Below are 17,403 nucleotides of genomic sequence, written 5' to 3'. Positions count from 1 at the left end.
CGTAGGGAAATCAAGGAAAGAAGAATACAGATATGGAACAAAAACTGGTATCCATGGGTAGCGCAGACCAGGAGGAGTTTGAAATAGAATATAAAGAAGCGCAATCCGAAGCTAGAGGAAGAAATAACAAGATTCAAAGAATGGATAACCCCATGGAAGGTTATGGAGGTCAACAACCATATAATAATAGAAGACAAGGGAATGGAAAGGTGATCTGGGAACAAATAGGCTTGCCAAAGTTGAATACTACAGTAGACTAAGTCTGGGAAGCTGTTATACTAATGGAAGAAATTCCTGAACCACACAATATAGGAGATGAACCACAACCAGGCAGAAGGAGCAAAGATTTCTGTTTATATCATCGCTTTCATGGTCACACAACAACTAATTGTAGAAATCTGAGGAAAATCATACTGAGAATGATTAATCAAGGAAAATTGAATCACTTCTTAGTACAGCAGCCGCAAAATTTACCACCAGCACCACCAGGAAAATACATATAGTGAAGAAAAAGGGAAGAATACATTTGTAATTGAAGTGTGTGCGAAGGAAAAGAATCTATATTGCAATTCGATTATGCACTCTTTCAAAAATATATAAGATTTTCATGACAACATCTTAAGTAGTGTGTATGCGAGAGATAATGATGAAAGATAAATCCTTAATCTTGCGAAGATATCACCGTTAAAGGATTGGCAAAAACAGGTCATTTCGTTCAGTGCAGAAGAAACACCAGGAGGAGGAGAATTACATGAATATCCATTACTGGTAAAGTTGGGAATTAATCCAAAAGAAAAAATAGATGATGAGGATGAAGAAGAAGATGAAGTGAATACTTGGGCTATAAATAGAATACTCATATATCCTGGGAGTTCTGTTGATATTCTCTTTTATCATAGTACAAGACTATGGGAGGAAGGGATGACGAGTTAATTCCTTCAACTTACAAAATCTATGGATTTAATGGCACTGCAAACAAGCCAAAAGGAGAAATCAAAATGAGAATTCCACTGCGAAGTCTGCCAACAGAAATCGTATCCTGTGTTTTAGATATTGAATCGCCATATAATGATCTAATTTGGAGACCATGGTTGCATAGTATCTTGGGTGTGGCTTAGATATTTCACCAATGCATAAAATTTCTGAAAAAGCGGGGGTCTAACAACGCCACCCAATATTTCGCTTAGCAATCTGTATGGACTAACTCCGAAATACTTTGCTAGAGAATCAACTAGACAGTCAGACTCAATCTAGATAAAAGTATCTCAAGGAGTTAATATCTCTCTCTTGTTTTTGATATTACTCAAGCGAATAGAAATCAGCGAGTCCTAATCAAACACAAGGAATACTTGGACGGTACCAAAGACCAATGTCCAGGGATCAATCAATATCAATCAACAACCAAAGGATGGATTTCCAATTGATGATCACGAACGCACAACCTGTATTATTTCAATTATATAAAATATAATGCCGAAAATAAATAACACAGACACCAGAAATTTTGTTAACGAGGAAACCGCAAAAGCAGAAAAACCCCGGGACCTAGTCCAGATTAAATACACACTGTATTAAGCCGCAACAGACACTAGCCTACTCCAAGATAACTTTGGATTGGACTATATTTGAACCTCAATGAGTCTCCCACCGATCCAAGGTACAGTAGTACTCCTATGCCTCTGATCCCAGCAGGATATTGCGCACTTGATTCCCTTAGTTGATCTCATCCACAACCAAGAGTTGCTGCAACCCAAAATCATAGACTTGATAATAAACAAATCTGTCTCACACAGAAAAGTCTATCAAAGGATAAATCTGTCTCCCACAGATAAACCCTAGGTTTTGTTCCGTCTTAAGATATCAAATCAAGGTGAACAGGAACCAATTGATAATCCGGTATTATATTCCCGAAGAACATCCTAGATTAATCAATCACCTCTCTACAATCCTTCCTTATTACATAGGAGGTTTGTCAAGGAATCACAAACATCGAGACGAAGATGTTTGTGACTTCTTTATCTTGCCTATCGGAGAACTCTCACGATCTCAATCCAATCAATTGATTGTACTCGTACGATAGAAGATGCAAGATCAGATCACACAACTACGATAAAAGTAGTATCGGTCTGGATTCACAATCCCAATGAAGTCTTTAAGTCGTTAACCTAGTTTTAGAGAAGAAAACCAAAGGTTAAAGGAGAATCGACTCTAGCGAGCGCACTAGTATCACATAGACATGTGGGGATTAGTTTTGCCCAATGCTAGATGTATCCTTTATATAGACTTCAAATCAAGGTTTTGCCTTAGTTACAAAGCAATCCATATTCACCGTTAGATGAAAACATGATTTAGATTCAAGCTAATATTTCTCAACCGTTAGATCGAAAACTTAGCTTGTCACACACACTTGGGTAGACGTTTACTGGGTTTGTGAAAACCATACCGAAACTTGTACGTGTATGTTTGTTCAACACAGTAACCTAAAAGGTTAACCATATGAGAATTTCATATTAACCTTGTTCTTCTTCACCATAACTAGTTCAATTGACTTAAATAAACTAGTTAAAGAGTTGTTCAATTGCTATGAGATCTTATGTAACTACGCAAGACACAATTGAAACAAAGATGATTCGATTCGATTGAATCGGGTCATGAACATTATAGCCGCAGTTTGCATAAAGCATTCCATAGTAATTTAATGTTTCATGTTCAGAGCACATCTTTAGATCATAACCTCTTAAGTTCACAAACAAATACGAGGACTTAAGTAAACCGGTTGAGTTTTCCAAACTCTCACAGATTGGGTTTGCGGACTAAGCACACAAACGAGTTTTGGAAAATCCAGCAGAAATTCTCGGTCGATAACTTCCGACAGTTCGCGGACTAAGTCTGCGTACTGGGTTCGCGGACTAAGTCTGCGTACTGGGTTCGCGGACTAAGTCTGCGTACTGGGTTCGCGGACTTGGCAAGCCAATTCCACAATCCTTCCGATTTCTCTTGATCAACAAAGTTCGAAAACTTCGGTTCAAGAAATACATGGTTATGTAATCTAAACTCTCACTTCAATCATTGAGACATTCTCAGAGGATGCTATGTAGCCGTTATTCACAGACCGATTGACGTCAGAGCAATTCTCAAAGTGATTGAAACTTTTCATGACTTTCGTCACTAGGTGAAGATAAACTTGATCAAAGCGAAACGCTTTACCAACACACGATTTCGAGAAAAAGATAAGCAATGAATGCTCAGCTCGAAATGTCAAATGTGTATGATCTAGTTTATAAAACATACAACTTTTTGTCTCATAAGAAGTAGTAGATAGAAGAGATAGACTTTTGAGTGATAGATAAGTTCAAGTCTCCACGTACCTTTTTGTTGATGAAGTTCCACGGTTCCTTGTATAGATATTCGTCGTTGTATGATGAATCTCCATGAAGTCCTTGAGCTCAACTACACTTTTCTATCCTAGTCCGAGACTTAGCTATGTAGGATAAAAATCAAGACTCATAGTTTTGATCACTAACATTGACAAACATGCTTGAGATAGCAACGCATGCGAGGTCGACCGAGCTATGCTCTAACAATCTCCCCCTTTGTCAATTTTATTGAAAACTATTAATACATATGGAATACCAAAAAGATAAACTTTAGTGGCTCCTATTCCATAGTATAATCTTGAAAGTTCCCTGAAATATTCGTCCTTCCAAGTACTCCAATGATCCCAAAGGTTGTAAGTTTAGCATCACCGTTGTTGAAGATCCATAGCTATAACAATGAGAGAAATCGAGATTCTCGATCATCATTATACAATGTCATAGTATTACTATATAACATCAAAGTCCAATTGTATCACGACTTTAACAATAATACTACGGTGATATGTATCACTCCCCCTTAGTCAATACTCCATCTCGATTATGGAAACCACTCCCCCTTACACAATGATCCGAAAACCATATGTATTTGTAGTGTGAACTACATTATTTATCTCCCTTTTTGTCAATTAAATTGGCAAAGGTACAAGAACGGGATCGTAATGAAATTTCCACAAGAGACATTTCATAGACTAAAATAAAAATACATACCAACTTAATTTATATGCAATCATGAAGCCGAAGCTAAATGCATTCATCAAGGAGTTTTAAGATACAAGATAGCCCCTATAAAATTCCACAGCCGCACACCCCGCAAGATATTACCATTAAGCACAAGTTCAAAAGAACTCTCCCCCATTTGATGTCATTCCCGAAAGAACAACAAGAGCGACCTTAATTTCGAAAGAAAAGAAGGATTTTTTAATTTGGACACCAAAAACCATAGAAATGATTTTCTATATCCAAAACTTAACCAAATTAATCACAAGTAAACTCATGATTAATTCAATTGGAATACGCAACTAAATCAAACCACAAAAGTGATCGATTTAATTGAAGGTGCTCAACATAAGTAAACTTACGGAGCTACGACTAAGGTAATCATACGGAGATGACTAACTTAATCGTTCACGTACTCAACATAAGGAAAACGTTACGGAATATACGACTACATCAACCAATAGAACATGATTTGTATAACCGTTCATATACTCGACACAAGAATTTGTGGAATATATGAAAACTCAACTAGACTAATTACAAGAGAACTTATAATTAATCTAATTGGAATACAAACAACCAAACTAATCACAAAAGTAATCAATTTAATTGTCAAAAGATTTTATTCGACAAAAGAAGACTTTCGGAGCAAATAACTAAATAACCAACCAAGATGATTAATTTAGTTCATAATGCTCGACATATAGCATCTTATGGAAAAACCAACAAGCCAATAAGAGTAATCGACTTAGTTGTATCGTGGTCAACATAATACACACAATGGAGCCTTCACGGTAATACATAACAAAATGGATCAATGAAGATCAATATCGTGGATAACATACAAGGATCTATTCTATTTTCCATCATAACGATATAATAGACTTTATCCTTGTCAAACAAATTTTTTTATCCTATTTTCCATCAAATACATGACTGCATAGGCATATCTTTTGTAAATATCAAAAGTTCATTCGTCCTTTCATCAATATGAATACAATTCATGAACGACTTTACTTTTGACCGCATATGGGACCTTCAAGCTCACGGACGCAAACAATACATATCCCATAATCAAATTGCAATATCACAAAATCATAAAGATCAATACTGCAATAACATCATCCTCCAAATATTTTTAGAATTTAGTACCAATAAACCTAAAAAATAAACATAAGAAGATGAAAACAAAGATAGTTATGTGTAGTCACAATCATTGCTATTCAAATCACTAGTTATTCTTCCAACTAATCCAAAAAGGAGACATACTAGGCAACAAATTCAAAAAACAGACTCTTAGGCCAAAACCCAAACACTAATAATCAAGTGGACGGTTCTGGAGATTCAAGCATCTTGTGATTATTGGACTTATGGGCGACAACAACCTCATCAAACTTCGAGGAAACATCATTTTTGAGAGGTTCTTTATCGCGGTTCTTCATTAGAGAAAGGTTACAGTTAACCTTTTTCAACTCATCTTTTACAGCATCGAGACACTTTATAATTCCAATAAGTTGCTGAGAATCAATAATCACCTTAGTTGGAATCTTCTCCCCAATATCTGAGTAGGAAACAGGAGATTGAGGAAAAGATCCTTCAACAAGAGTTCCCTTCTCTTTATCAAACTCAAAGTATATACCATTATCAACAAAGTCTTCAGGTAAATCCCACGAAGAAGAACCCATTGACGAGAAACCTAGAGTAAGAGTTTTAACTCAATAGGAAGGGTATATAAATGTTTTGAGAGAATTAGGTGTTAAAACATAGGTACGTGACTCTAAGCCGAAAACCGTACAAGTACTCTTATGAGAGCCCATAATAAAATTTGTAGTTTTTGAAAGGCAAGACAAACATAACAAAAACAATACAAAAAGATATGATAAAACTACTCATGTAAAAGTATATGACTGATTATCCATCTAAGAACGATAAGAAAATAGCTAGATAATCACAGTTACTTTGCACAGAGTATACCTATTCACTTCACACACTAGGATTTTTGTTGGGTGAGATATCAACCTTGTGATCAATTTGCACAAGTATGAGCATTTGGCTCATTAAATGAACATTGTTTTTGTTTAGCCTTCCTTCTTTGATTATCACTAAGTTCAGAAAAATAAGACAGCTTGTTCTGCATATCCTTCTGAAGGCTTTCTCTGAGGACTAAATCTAAGACCTCTTGTAAATGGTTCCAGGGGATTATAAAATATGGGAATCCATTTTCTAGATTTAGATTTACCAAAAACATTCTTATAAACACTGAAAATACATTCATCAGAAATGTGAGAGTTTATTTGGTTAGAATGTACCTGTGTCCTATGATGACTTCTAGGAAGAGACCCATGTTTATAAGGTTCTTGGTATTCTGTGGATATTTGATTCACTGCGGTAGTCGACTGACCATTTGTTCCATTGATAGTGGATAGAAGCAAATTACGAAGTTTATAAATTTGTTTCTTTCTGGCAAAACAATGGATAGCATAGTGATTTCCTTTTCCACAGAAGGTACATATTCGTGGAGCAGAAGCAACAACTGGTACTTGTTTAAACTTCATAGCCACCAGAGAAGATTGTAAGTTATGAAAACTTTTTTTGACACGATCTTCATCTGGAGAAACTTTCATTCTGTACAGTAACTCATGAGAATTAGTTTATGCTGAAGAATTTTTCTTTAAAACAGAGTTTTCCTTTTCCAAGGATTTGCACTGTCCATGGGCTATGACAAGTGATGCCTCAATATTCTCTTTCTCAACACGAAGTCTGTCTAGATCGGATGAATGCGTCTTGATCAAACAATTTTCTCTAATTGAGCCTTCTTTAACCAGCTTTTCAAGATGACAAATCTTTTCACGATGTATATTATTTTCTTGAAGAAGTTTCTCAATTTCCTTAGAGAATGACCTTATAATGTTGTAGAGTACTTGTTCACGATCAATGGACTTTTCAAATTCATCAATGAGCTGTACATGATCCTTGAGATCAACAAGCTCTGTAGGATGTTTTGAAATTCTGGTGAGCTCCAATTCAGCTTTAGCCATTATGTCCAATGCCTCATTGGAGGAAGAGTGGCTTACACAAGATGAGACAATCTTCCTACCTCGAGATTCGGAAGAATCAACTAAGGAGTGATCCTTTGAGGTATTTCCGAGAAACTTGACAAAGTTGACAGATTTATGAGGCATTTTGGTATGCGTATGAGATTCTGTCCACAAACTCAGATTGCCACAAACATAGACTTATTAGGTGTTAAACGTGTTTGCCTGCTCTGATACCAATTGAAAAAGCGGGGGTCTAACAACACCACCCAATATTTCGCTTAGCAATATGTATTGACTAACTCCGAAATACTTTGCTAGAGAATCAACTAGACAGTCAGACTCAATCTAGATAAAAGTATCTCAAGGAGTTAATATCTCTCTTGTTTTTGATATTACTCAAGCTAATAGAAATCAGCGAGTCCTAATCAAACACAAGGAATACTTAGACGGTACCAAAGACCAATGTCCAAGGATCAATCAATATCAATCAACAACCATAGGTTGGATTTACAATTGATGATCACGAACGCACAACCTGTATTATTTCAATTATATAAAATATAATGTGGAAAAGAAATAACACAGACACTAGAAATTTTGTTAACGAGGAAACCGCAAAAGCAGAAAAATCCTGGGACCTAGTCCAGATTGCATACACACTGTATTAAGACGCTACAGACACTAGCCTACTCCAAGCTAACTTCGGACTGGACTATAGTTGAACCCCAATCAGTCTCCCACCGATCCAAGGTAAAGTTGTACTCCTACGCCTCTGATCCCGACATGATACTTCGCACTTGATTCCTTTAGTTGATCTCACCCACAACCAAGAGTTGCTGCAACCCAAAATCATAGACTTGATAATAAACAAATCTGTCTCACACAGAAAATTCTATCAAAGGATAAATCTGTCTTCCACAGATAAACCCTAGATTTTGTTCCGTCTTAAGATATCAAATCAAGGTGAACTTGAACCAATTGATAATCCAGTCTTATATTCCCGAAGAACAGCCTAGATTAATCAATCACCTCTCTACAATCCTTCCTGACTACACATGTGGTTTGTCGAGTAATCACAAGCAGTGAGACGAAGATGTTTGTGACTTCTTTATATTGCCTATCAGAGAACTCTCACGATCTCAAGCCAATCAATCGATTTTCCTCGTACGATAAAAGATGCAAGCTCAGATCACACAACTACGATAAAAGTAGTATCGTCTGGATTCACAATCCCAATGAAGTCGTTAAGTCGTTAACCTGGTTTTAGAGAAGAAAAACAAAGGTTAAAGGAGAATCGACTCTAGCGAGCGTACTAGTATCACACATACATGTAGGGATTAGTTTTTCCCAATGCTAGATGTCTCCTTTATATAGCCTTCAAATCAGGGTTTTGTCTTAGTTACAAAGCAATCCATATTTACCGTTAGATGAAAACATGATTTAGATTCAAGCTAATATTTCTCAACCGTTAGATCGAAAACTTACCTTGTCACACACACTTGGGTAGACGTTTACTGGGTTTGCGAAAACCATGCCCAAACGTGTACGTGTATGTTGGTTCAACACAGTAACCCAAAAGGTTAACCATATGAGCATTTCATATTAACCTTGTTCTTCTTCACCATAACTAGTTCAATTGACTCAAATGAACTAGTTAAAGAGTTGTTCAACTGCTATGAGATCTTATGTAACTACACAACACATAACTGAAACAAAGATGATTCGATTCGATTGAATCGGCTCATGAACATTATAGCCACGGTTGCATAAAGCATTCCTTAGTAATTTAATGTTTCATGTTCAGAGCACATCTTTAGATCATAACCTCTTAAGTTCACAAACAAGTTCGCGGACTTAAGTAAACCGGTTGAGTTTTCCAAACTCATCAGAAATTCTCAGAAATAGAACTTCCGCCAGTTCGCGGACTGGGTTCGCGGACCAAGCACACAAACGAATTTTGGAAAATCCAGCAGAAATTCTCGGTCGAGAACTTCCGACAGTTCGCGAACTGAGTCTGCGGACTGGGTTCGCGGACTTGGGAAGCCAATCCCACAATCCTACCGATTTCTCTTGATCAACAAAGTTCGAAAACTTCGGTTCAAGGAATACATTGTTATGTAATCTAAACTCTCATTTCAATCATTGAGACATTCTCAGAGGACGCTATGTAGCCGTTATTCACAGACCGATTCACGTCAGAGCAATTCTCAAAGTAATTGAAACTTTTCATGACTTTCGTCACTAGGTGAAGATAAACCTGATCAAAGCGAAACGCTTTACCAACACACGATTTTAAGAAAAAGATAAGCAATGAATGCTCAGCTCGAAATGTCAACTGTGAATGATCTACTCTATATAGCATACGACTTTTTGTCTCATAAGAAGTAGGAGATAGAAGAGATAGACTTTTGAGTGATAGATAAGTTCAAGTCTCCACGTACCTTTTTGTTGATGAAGTTCCACGGTTCCTTGTATAGATCTTCGTCGTTGTATGATGAATCGCCATGAAGTCCTTGAGCTCAACTACACTTTTCTATCCTAGTCCGAGACTTATCTATGTAGGCTAGAAATCAAGACTCGTAGTTTTGATCACTAATATTGACAAACATGCTTGAGATAACAACGCATGCGAGGTCGACCGAGCTATGCTCTAACAATTTCCTTTACGTCAAGGTCTAGGTATAATAAGAGGAGATACAAATGAAGGAAGAAGTTGTCAGGAAATTGATATTGATAAGTGCGAAGAGCGAGAATACAAACGAAGAAACTGGAGCATCATGCTAAGATAGCCAAAAGGGTGAAAGATTAATGGTGTATGTAGTATCTAAATCTGGGAAGATAGACAAGAAGGGTATTGAAGCAGAATCTTCTGCAAATAATAACACCAAACGAGTCACCGAACTTACTTTTAAATAAGGAGAGTGAATGTAGAGGCAAAAGTTGTGTTCTCAGAAGAAAAGTACTATGTGCGACGATACTCGCACATGGGAAATTGAAGATATGATGTGAAATAATGTTCTAATAAGCATCAATGAACTTAAATAAATACAAAAGATGGCGGGAGCAGAAGAGTAATATGAATATCTTTCTTCATGTATGAGAAATCAGTAAGAATTCTATGTATTAGAGTTATATAACTCACAAAAAAGAACGGAATGAAAATTTTCTATTTTCATAAGATGATATTATATCAAGAAAGGCAAATGAAAGACCTTAAAGTAAGACCTTAGTATAAGGCAACAAAATATATAACAACAAAAGAGAGGTATCCAACTGTGGCGTGCACCCTAGTTCGCATAAACGCAAGAGGCAAAAAGTAAGACATATCGCACGTCATATTTGGGGAAACCTGATAAGCATAACTCAAGGGAAAGCTACATCGACCCTGGAACTTGAGTTATGGAGATTTGGGGTGAGAAAAAACGAAAAAGCCCATCCAGGAGAGGTGCCTTAAAATTTCAGTCTATGGTTATTGCCTTCAATTGAGAGACTAAAGTAAGAAAGTCTCTCCTAAGGAGTGCAGAAACTCGATCAGGGCGCCGAGGTACACGATTGAGTCAAGAATGTTGGGGGCGTTGGAGCCTACTTTTCCATTCTTGACAAGTCCCGACTATGATTCACTCGGTCCGAAGAAACCCCACTTAGGGTGCGGTCTCGTAACCATAAACCTTATCGGTGGAGGGATAAGAGGCTGCGGAATCAACTGGTTGCTGTATTACCGGATGGCAGGAGCCAACCTTAACGCGGTAGAGGTAAGATTCCTTGAAGAGGCAACCAGGGGGAATATAAGGACGGCACCCTCCATTAGGGAGCTGAATTGTGTCAAAACACGTAAATTTCATGAAGCTTTTTACTCATGGGAGTATTAAGGCTTGTCATATTTACGCACAAGATAAACCTGAAGAGGCAATAATACAAGAAAAAGATAAGGCGAGGTCAATGGGTCAATATAATACCATATAAAGACTTCCTGCGATTTCGTCTTTTAAGAACAAAGAAAATTTTAGGCAAGGTAAGACCTTTAATTAGGAAGGAAAAATAAGACTCGCGAAGAAATAAGTTACTTTTGTTTTGCAGGATTTGGTAGAAATAAGTTAACTGCGAAATTTTTCGCATGATATTATACTCATGAACCTATCAATCTGTGACAACTAGCAGAGGCAAGAATGAGAATGCAAATATAAAAAGAGTGCTATTTGCCCCATTTGACAGTCTTATGCATGTGCGAAAAAGATAGAAATTTAATGTTGGTGAATGCCAATATGAGTTAAAGGGAGATCATAACTAAGTAACAAAAGTTAACACTTTAGAGGTACATATTAAAGAAGAAATTCCAGAAGAAGTGAAAATATACAAGAGGCAGAAAAATAATTTACATCAGAGAAAAATAATTAATTATCATTATGTTCGGCCTCAGAGTTACTTTCTTCTTCATACTCTTCATCATCTTCATATTCCGGTTCACTATCAATAATATGAGGAACAACTTCACTGGGAGGAACATCTGCGAATTTATATTTAGAGAGAGGAATCCCATTATCAACACAGACTCTCTTAACTGCTGCATCACGAGCGCGAATGGCATCCTTACCATTATTTGAAACAGTGAGGACATAATTCTTCTTTAATTGCTGGTACTTGGAGTTGCGAGCATATAATTCCATTGATAATTTCTCGGCTTCTTCAAGACGAATCTTTTCTTTAGCAGCAAGCTGTGTTTTTAACTCTTCAATCCTCGCCAGATAATTCTTCTCTTTATCTGCGAAGTATAAACAAGATGGTTAGACTTAAAAGAGATGTCATCTTCAAGAAATGACAAATATGGAAGAAAAAGGCAAGTGACCTTCGTGATTGGGAATAATGTCCTTAACCAGCACAGAATGTTCAGACTGAAGGCTCATATTTACCGCTAAATTTTCTCTAGCATCATTCAAAACTCTAGCAGCCTAACTAGATTCATCTTCGCTTTCTATGAGAATTCGAGAACGGATTAAATTTCTTTCATCAATGAGTGCGTTTTTTTCGCTCAAAGCTAAATCACGTTCATTTTGAACTTTAAGGATGGTTTCTTGGAATTTTTATAATGCTTTCGCACCCTTGAGAGCGACTTCATCTTTTTCAGTAATGAGTTTATTCTTCTTTTCTTCCAAAAGTTGAATTGTCTCCTTATTTTCATGAAGACAATGTTTGAAGTTATTAAGTGTAGTTAGTAAGGGTCTATGATCCATTCTAAGAGCAGTATACTTCAATCTTTATTCTTCCAGGGTGAGGTTCTCAAATCCTTTGGTTGGATAATTGTTTAAAGAAGAGTTAAGATGTTCTAAAAGGGTTTCCTCATCAGAAAAGTTAGATGCCTCATAGTAAAGGTTATAAATATCTGCAAATATAAAGAAATGAAGAATGCTAATTATCACGTAAAACAAGAAACTAAAGATTACATACCAATAATTTCTTCATTTCTTTCTCGAGCCTTGCAAAGTAATTCAACGTTGGTAGAATTTTCAACCTTAAGTTTGGCATTTTCTTTTCCCAAGTTGAGAAGTTTCCTTTGATAATCCGAAGAAACTGCATATAAAAGATGTTACGAGTTGGAGAAGAAGATTAAAAAGAAGTTTTAGATATTACCAAAGAACCAATCGCATATTGGAAACTTGGGTCTACAGCAGAAGAAGCTCCGCAAAGAGATGGATCATCCAAAATAGGAGCATCGCAGACTTTAGAGACCATGCCAAAAGATAGATGAATAAAATCACAGTAAAAAAAAATGTGTGTATCTTAATCCGATCACATACGTAAATTACAGTTGAAATACATAAGCAGGGGAAAAGAAAGAAGAAGATGAAAGAATTTATATAAGAAAATTTACTCTCATTTTTCGAGATTTTATCTCATTAATGCGAAGAATGAATGGAAAGGAATAGACGGTTGTAAGGACGTGTCAGGTAACGAGAGGATGAAAGGAAACGCGTAGTTAAGGAAAGCTCAAATTCTGGAAATATGTCGGCAGATCAGAATATGAAAAGTTAAGCATGTGCGATATTATTAGATGAAAATTCTTCATATTGCTCACTTTATAAAGAGAACGAAATGAGAAGAGGAAAAATGTAGGAGTGAAATATCGCACATTCATTATATATGCGAAGTAAAGGTCATTTATCTTAAGCGAGGATTATCGCACATGTTATAATTAGGATGACGTATTTAATGATGTCAGCATGGTCACGAGTAAAGTGTGATGATCTTGCGAAGGAGTAAAGTGTGTGAGATTGAATGTATATATATGAGCGATTGTAACGCACAGTGATTCCGAAAATGGGGGATCTATTAGCTGTCATCCACTATGTCGTACCCTATATAAGGGGAAGGAATCTATGTATTAGGGAGAGATCTTTTGAGAGTTAAGACTTGGAATTTAGGAGAGAGAAAGATTGTTTGTTCTCCAAATTAAAATTTATCTCAATTCTTGTAATCATATCAAAGATTTTATGAATGAATGTATGAAATTTAAGATGATCACTTGAATTAATATTAGATTTCATTAAGGGTGTGGTTGTAGGATAATTTAAGATGATCACTTGAATTAATATTAGATTTCATTAAGGGTGTGGTTGAAGGATATCCTGCAACTACAGGTCTTATGCTGTAAACAAGATCTGGTCTAGAACAAGCACGATAAAAGTTAATCTGTGTATGCACGATTTGTCGATCACCTAGCTGGTGGACCAAGTCATTCTCTTCTAATCCTAGTGATTTGGACATTGCCTTTAAAATAACCTCCGATAGTGATCTTGCCTGAACATTGTATTCGTTCAATGTTCTCATGTGATCAGCATATGCAAATACTAACAATCATTATATTTGCGAAGTATGAAATATTGAAATTTATATTCCATTTTGTTTGTGTACGTTATACCTGAAATGCAGCGGAGAATCATCATCAGGCCAGTACCGGAGCTTTCACTCTTCTGCTGGTTCGATTAAGAGGTTTAGATAGTCAGTACCAGTCGAAAAACTGATCGTCATCGATATTTGCTATAATCGAATCACACCCAATCCCATGTAAGTCAGAAAAAGCATCGTCTTTAGATGACGCGTACCTTTGCTTCTCTTCTAAAGGAAGATCAAAAAACTGCTTGGAAACATTATACATATCATCGAGCGAACTTTGCGGAATAGCATGCCCTATCCGCTGAAAATCCATTAGCCAAAAAAGACTGAACACTTTAATAAAATTCTCTATATAAAAATAGAGTTTTTTGGAACGCTCTCATTGACCGGAGCTTCTGGTTAATTCTGGACCCACCATTTTAATTCATTTTGGTAATTTTATAAAAATTCGGGTAAAAAAGTCTTTGAAAATATCTTTTGGGCTGTAATATATTTTCTGGACAATCATATTCAAGAAAAATATTTTTTAAATTAACTAAATCTTAAGAAATCCTATACATTACCAAACAAATTCAAACAAAATCATTTGAAAATCATAATTAAATCCTAACATTAAAACATACAAATAAATAATTAAATCAAATCATGTTTATTAAATTATGCATCGTGATTATCATCACAGAATTAAATCAATCGGAATATTAAAAAGAAAAAAAGTCTAATGTCCCACAACCATGTCCAATTACACTTCTTAAAATTAAATTAATTCCTAATTACAATTTCAAGCTGCTAATAATTAAACAAATTTTAATATTGGATGAAAATAGAAAATTATCCATCAAATTTAAATAATCAGTGATTAAAACTTAAAATAAAAATACCCGTTGATGATCAAAGTGTACTTCCTCTGCAGAAAAATCGGCAAAATCCTGTCAAACAGTTGAAAAACAAAATTATTAGAAGAAAAACCAAAACCATAAACATCAATCATCATCAAAGAAAATATAGAAAAATATAAAAATCGTTGGAAGAATAGCTAAACAAATCATGAGAAGAATAGCAAAACGAGTTTCAATAATTTTTGTTAGTATTATTTATTCCAAAAAAAAGGAAAAAAAAGTAATTACTGTCCCTGGACATGCACGAATATTTAGCATTTATTATTTATTTTTGACAATAATATACAAAAAGCACAAATATTTAGCATTTATTATTTATTTTTGACAATAATATACAAAAAGAATAAACAATATATATTTTCATTATTACTTTTCTGTGAATTTTGGAATAAATATTATTATTATTATATAAAAGCTTTTGATATTTTTAGACATGGATCAATATTATTTTTATAGCAAAGTCTTTATTTTATGGAAGTTGTGGATATGGTGTCTCTATATAAAGCATTTTTCATATAATAAGTAAATACATGTAAAGAGCATTTCTATTCGTTGACGTCCTATAGATGTTCGATATTTTTTTCGTCAAACAAAATACAAAAATTATCAAAATTTCTTTGACTAATATCATTACTAAAAAAAAGTATTTATGGAATTTGTGGGTTGTGTGTCTCCCTATATATATAAAAGCATCCAAGAAAATGTCAGATCCTGTTTTCCCCGTTTTTTTTAAGATTTTTCATTTTTGCATTGGGTTCCCTCTGATCTATTTTCATTGTTTTTCGTTGTGCAGGTACGGTCGAACCCCTCAATCATGTACATGTTTTCGTTCAAACAATATCAAGATATAATCAAGTAGTGATTTTTTTTTGGTTTAATCATGATAATCATATCAACAACGTAATATCACAATTGTGATTTAAAATGTTTTTATTCCATTAACTTTCTTAGTAATGCAGATGATAATTATCATTGCTTTTGGTTTTTATATTTTTATTATATTTTCTTTGTACAATCGATTTTTATGTGTTTGCAGCTTCGGTAAGAGAATGATATCTTTTTTTTTATCGGTGGTAAGAGAATAATATCAACATCGTCTCAATTTTATTATTTGATTTTCATTTTCTCTGTTTAGTTTTTTTTTTGTATAATACAGGGAAATCAATCTCACAAGTAGTTGTTGAAGTAATAATTATCAAGTTCATGTAGTTGATATCCTTGGCGGAGAAGAAAGTAGGTGGTAGCCCCGTAGTCCCCCTTTCCCCCTTAACTTTCAGTTTTTCTTAGACAAAATTTGAACAAATTATATAATCTAGGAATCAATTTTCTGGAGAAATTTTAAAATAAATTTTGGCCTTCCTATTTGTACTTATCCATACAACTCATTGATCCAAATAGATGGTTCCACAAAAATAATAATTGAAATATTCATTTTAATTATATGTTCTCTTATGTTTGTTGGTTTCGTTGTTTTCTTTGCAGTTCGAGGATTCACGGGAGGCCAATGAAGCAATCAGGTCAAAGAAGAAGTTCGATTATCACCGTCACTTAACGATAATCCGATATTTCTTATATATTTTTACATTTGTATCCGTATAGCATTAACCGACGGGTTGAATGTTGTTTGGTTATGCCTTTAGATTGAGCTTGAACTTTCCCATGGGGTAAAGGAAATTAACTTCATTTGATCTTCGCTCTTAATATCATCTTTTTTGAAATCAATATGTGGTTTTGATCCTCATTTCATGTATTGACAGTCTCTATCTCTCACTACTTTTTTTTTCCTTCTTTTATAGTCTCGGTTCGTAGGTTACGTGCTTTTGCTTAATAGAAATTGTAAAGGTTCATATTAATTTCCAGGTTCCCTGATTGCCAAATTCACAATTCCGCTTCTGGCAAAGCTATAAATACTTTCCAAGATTTTTTTTTTTTTGGTATTTTTATCTATTCGATTAACTATGTTTTCGAAATGATATTTTAGTTTGACATTGCAAATTAATTTCCATGATTGTATAAGAAATTTAGCTTATAGGTTTAAGATTATATTATAGTTGGATTTGTGTTTTACTTCGTTCTAAGCTCTTGGCGTAAAATAAGATCTTTATGTACTCTGCTGATTATGGTAATTGTAACTCATAAGTAATCGTTCATCAAAGAACAAAACAAGAAAATATTAGGTGGTATCCAATTAATTTGTACTAATCAGTTTCATTATACTCTGCATTAATATAAGATGATGATACGACTTTTTACATTTCAAGATTTCTTGGTTATAAAGAAAATAGGTTGGTATGTCCCTCTCTTATAGTTTTGTTGCATTTTCCTTGAGGAGCATGAGGCCACTATGGTTAATATATTTGACCAGTTGTAGTGGTTTGGATATGTAATAATAATATTCTTTGCTCTGTGGTTCATCATCCATATACTTTGATGTGTTCGCTACACAGAGGATGCCGTGGGCATAATGCACCTGTTTAAGTAGTC

At 34.9% G+C, this 17,403-nt stretch overlaps 1 protein-coding gene across 1 annotated transcript; it reads right to left on the bottom strand.

The window, feature by feature from the left end:
* Positions 1-11,523: 11,523 nt before the first annotated feature.
* Positions 11,524-14,333, bottom strand: LOC113343892 (leucoanthocyanidin dioxygenase-like). The gene is made up of 5 exons (XM_026587987.1): positions 14,134-14,333; positions 14,039-14,045; positions 13,708-13,924; positions 12,575-12,697; positions 11,524-11,891 (listed from the first exon to the last, which is right to left on the bottom strand). Exons 1-5 carry the CDS (start codon positions 14,331-14,333, stop codon positions 11,524-11,526), a joined length of 915 nt encoding a protein of 304 aa, XP_026443772.1.
* Between the last annotated feature and the right edge of the window lie 3,070 nt (positions 14,334-17,403).

Source organism: Papaver somniferum, unplaced genomic scaffold (assembly GCF_003573695.1).
Source record: "Papaver somniferum cultivar HN1 unplaced genomic scaffold, ASM357369v1 unplaced-scaffold_7, whole genome shotgun sequence".
Classification (NCBI taxonomy): Eukaryota; Viridiplantae; Streptophyta; class Magnoliopsida; order Ranunculales; family Papaveraceae; genus Papaver; species Papaver somniferum.
This window is presented reverse-complemented; position numbering and strand designations above follow the sequence as displayed.